Source organism: Neophocaena asiaeorientalis, unplaced genomic scaffold, assembly GCF_003031525.2.
Source record: "Neophocaena asiaeorientalis asiaeorientalis breed wild unplaced genomic scaffold, Neophocaena_asiaeorientalis_V1.1 scaffold540, whole genome shotgun sequence".
In the NCBI taxonomy this organism is placed as follows: domain Eukaryota; kingdom Metazoa; phylum Chordata; class Mammalia; order Artiodactyla; family Phocoenidae; genus Neophocaena; species Neophocaena asiaeorientalis.
In genome coordinates, this window is record NW_020172141.1 from 5383277 (window position 1) to 5386203 (window position 2927).

A 2927-nucleotide genomic window follows, 5' to 3' on the forward strand; every position below is an offset into this window, starting at 1 on the left:
TGGTCTCCTGGTGGGCAGAGGCCGGGACTTGTGCTGCAAGCGGTGGCCTGCAGAGTCACCCAGTGGACATCCAGACTTCTACTCTAATAAGGCGCCTTTATGCTGAGGGTCAGGAGGTATTCCTCGAACATTCCAAGTGGTTGGCAATCTCCATCCTTTGAAGGTGGGCTTTTTTCCTTGGTGGCAGTGGGAGGGGGCAGGCATGTGACCCCACAGGGAGCCACCTGGAAGGGACCCCACTTAGTTACATCCTGCTTAGCTGTGAAGAAGCTGTGCCCTTCTGTGCCTTTTGTTTAAAATGCAGGCGCCTCCCCCCAGCCCCCTGCAGGCGGGGAGCGGTGGTGCGGGCCCTGAGAGCCCCACGACCCGCAGCGCCTCCCCGCAGAGAGGCATCAAGGAAAGGATATAGGCTTTGGACGTTTTCGACAAAGAGTCCCACCAAGTCGATAATGTTCCTTTCAAACATGTTAATAGTCTCCTGGAAATGATAAAGAACATGCATATTTAGACATGAACTCCACCAAACTGTACCAGAGCAAAAGTTCTCCTTACCACTCAGCGGGCAGTGACCGCAGACCTTGAGGGTAAAGACCAACCACCTGACCTTCCCCAGGTGGCGCTGTGAGCCGACCCTGGCTCTCGACGGCTGCCCCCAGCTGTCACCCTCCAGCCACTTTGCCTGGGTCACCCCCCGGGGCTTTAGTGTGACACCTTCTCCAGGCCTTTGCCTGTGCTGGTCTCTCTGCCAGGAGCCCCCCACCAACAGGCACACACAGAGCTCACCCCATCCTTGGGGTTCTCAGTGGCATCTGCCTCCATCACCTCCAGAGAAACGGGACGGTCGCTAGGAGCCAGGCTGCCTGCCAGCTCCCCTACTGGGTGTAACTCGGAACGTTGTTAACTTCCCTGGGCCTCAACTTCCCACCTACGAGATGGGTTCCCTTCTCATAGTATGTGTCTCACGAGGTTGTGGTGAAGCAGAAATGGGTTTCTTCACACAAAATGCTTTGCAAGGTGCCTGGCAGAGAGGAAACCCTCGGGAATGCCGGCTGTTACCCCAGGCCTCTCACCTGCAAGGCCCCCACCTCCCTCCCTGAGGGCACCCCTGTATTGCTGCATCTAGCGCTGAGCAAGGTGCCTGGGCCTCATCCAGAGGCCCTGGGGAGGGCTGCTACCCAGTGAGCCCACAGGGTGGGTCACGCCCCTGACCTACTCTAGACTCCAGGGGCTGCAGGGTGGGCCGACGGCACAGGGAATGCACCTGAATCCGAGGACTGTCTATAGACTGAGCTAATTATACATTTTTCAAATGTGTGTAAACCCTCTTGTAATGAAAAAAAATAGGGCCATTGGAAAGTACGGCTCCACTTAGTAGCTTTTTGGCGGCTAGTAAGTCAAGCACAGGTTCTGGTGAATTGCGAGATGCTGACAAGGGGGTCCTCCCGGTCGGAAAGGTTGGGGGCCGCTGCCTGAGCTTCCCGATGCCCCAGAGATGTGGGGAGCGAGCGTCTGCTCTGTGATGTGCTGGGAACCTGGACGAGGCAGGCATCGGGGAGGCGCTGGCGGGGGCGGGCCACGGCAGCAGGCGAGAGGTTCTGTTGGTCACTGCTTTGCAGGCCCCGGCCTCGGCCGCCAGCTGCCTGGTAAACAAACGCGCAGGTCTGTCTGGCCGCCCCGGGTTTCACGTAGCAGCACTTCGTTAGGCTCCTTGCTCGCCCCGAGATGCAGCGACTACAGGCTGCAGCGCCGGGAGCCTCCGTTCTATCCCGGAGTGGGGGGTGAAGAGCAGGGTGCATTTTGTTTCTCAACAGCTCCTTGGGTCTAATAAAGGACTCTCCCTGCCGCGGTTCTGCACTCTTCCTAGATGGGGAGACTGTTCCAGAGGAACGAGCTCACCTCTCATGCTGCACCAGGGCCACCTGTCATCTCAATGACTGAACAGCACCAGGAGCACAGAAAGCTTTCGTGTGACCCGCCGAGTAGCTCCCGGGAAGGTGCTCCCTCGCCAGGTTCTTGCCGTCGCGTCACGGGTGTTCCCTGGGCCCCACCTCACCTCCAGCTGCTCCACCAGCTGCATCTCCAGCGTCATGAGCACGCTGACCAGCTCCGTGATGTCCTCGCTGTGCTCCGCCATCTTCATCTCGAAGTTGGTCAGTTCAGACTCGTCTCGGATGGAGCTTAACATCTGGAAACAAAACCTGTGCTCTAGGGACCCACAGTTAAGAGTAATTCCTGAAGGGACAGGCGGCAGTTTGGTTTTGTGGGTCGGAACTTGCATCATGGGGTCGGACTGCCCAAGTCCGAGCGTCAGCTCCACCCCCTCCACGGCGGAGGCTGTCAGAGCAGAGGCTCCACCAGCTGGTGAGTTATTAGGCGTGGAAGGAGGCACATGGACCTGAACTGGGACCCGGCTGGGTCACCGTGGGACCTCGAGTGACTCCCGTCTCCTCGGGTGCAGGGGCAGAGAGCCTGAGCTTCACGAAGCCTGGGGATGGTGCGCTGTCTGTGAGGCCCTGGCTCACCACAGGCTGACTCCCAGCCCAGCGGGGCTCTGCGGGGGAGGTTGGAACACAAGGTGGGCCCTGTCTTGGGGGAAGCCACCTGGACCCCCACAGCGCCCCGTGTGCAAGTAGCTGTCAGGTCCGTCTGCAATGAGAGGTGCTTGTGGGCTGGAGAGTGTGGGGGTCCGAGCCGCACCCAGTACCAGCTGTTCACTGACGAGGGGCCTGGGGGCTTGGCCGGCAGACGCAGTGTCAGCGGAGTGACCAGGCTTGACTGGGGGGCGAAGGGTGTTTGTGGTCATGGCCACCCCATCTGGAGGAAGATCAGGCCCCTTCCCGGTATCAAGCCTGACCTGAAAGCAAGCGGCTTGCCCCGTGGGTCTCGTGTCGTCAGAGGCGGAGGGGCCGGGCCTCTGGCGGGTGGGC

At 59.9% G+C, this 2927-nt stretch overlaps 1 protein-coding gene across 1 annotated transcript in view; it reads right to left on the bottom strand.

The window, feature by feature from the left end:
• The window catches only part of DRC3 (dynein regulatory complex subunit 3), a 20518-nt gene that overhangs the window by 4321 nt on the left and 13270 nt on the right, over positions 1–2927 (bottom strand). The window contains exons 8-9 of the mRNA XM_024752824.1: positions 2054–2218; positions 408–478 (exon numbers count right to left, since the gene is read on the bottom strand). Of these exons, the coding sequence (XP_024608592.1) occupies positions 408–478; positions 2054–2218 (236 nt within the window). The remainder of the gene's footprint in view (positions 1–407; positions 479–2053; positions 2219–2927) is intronic.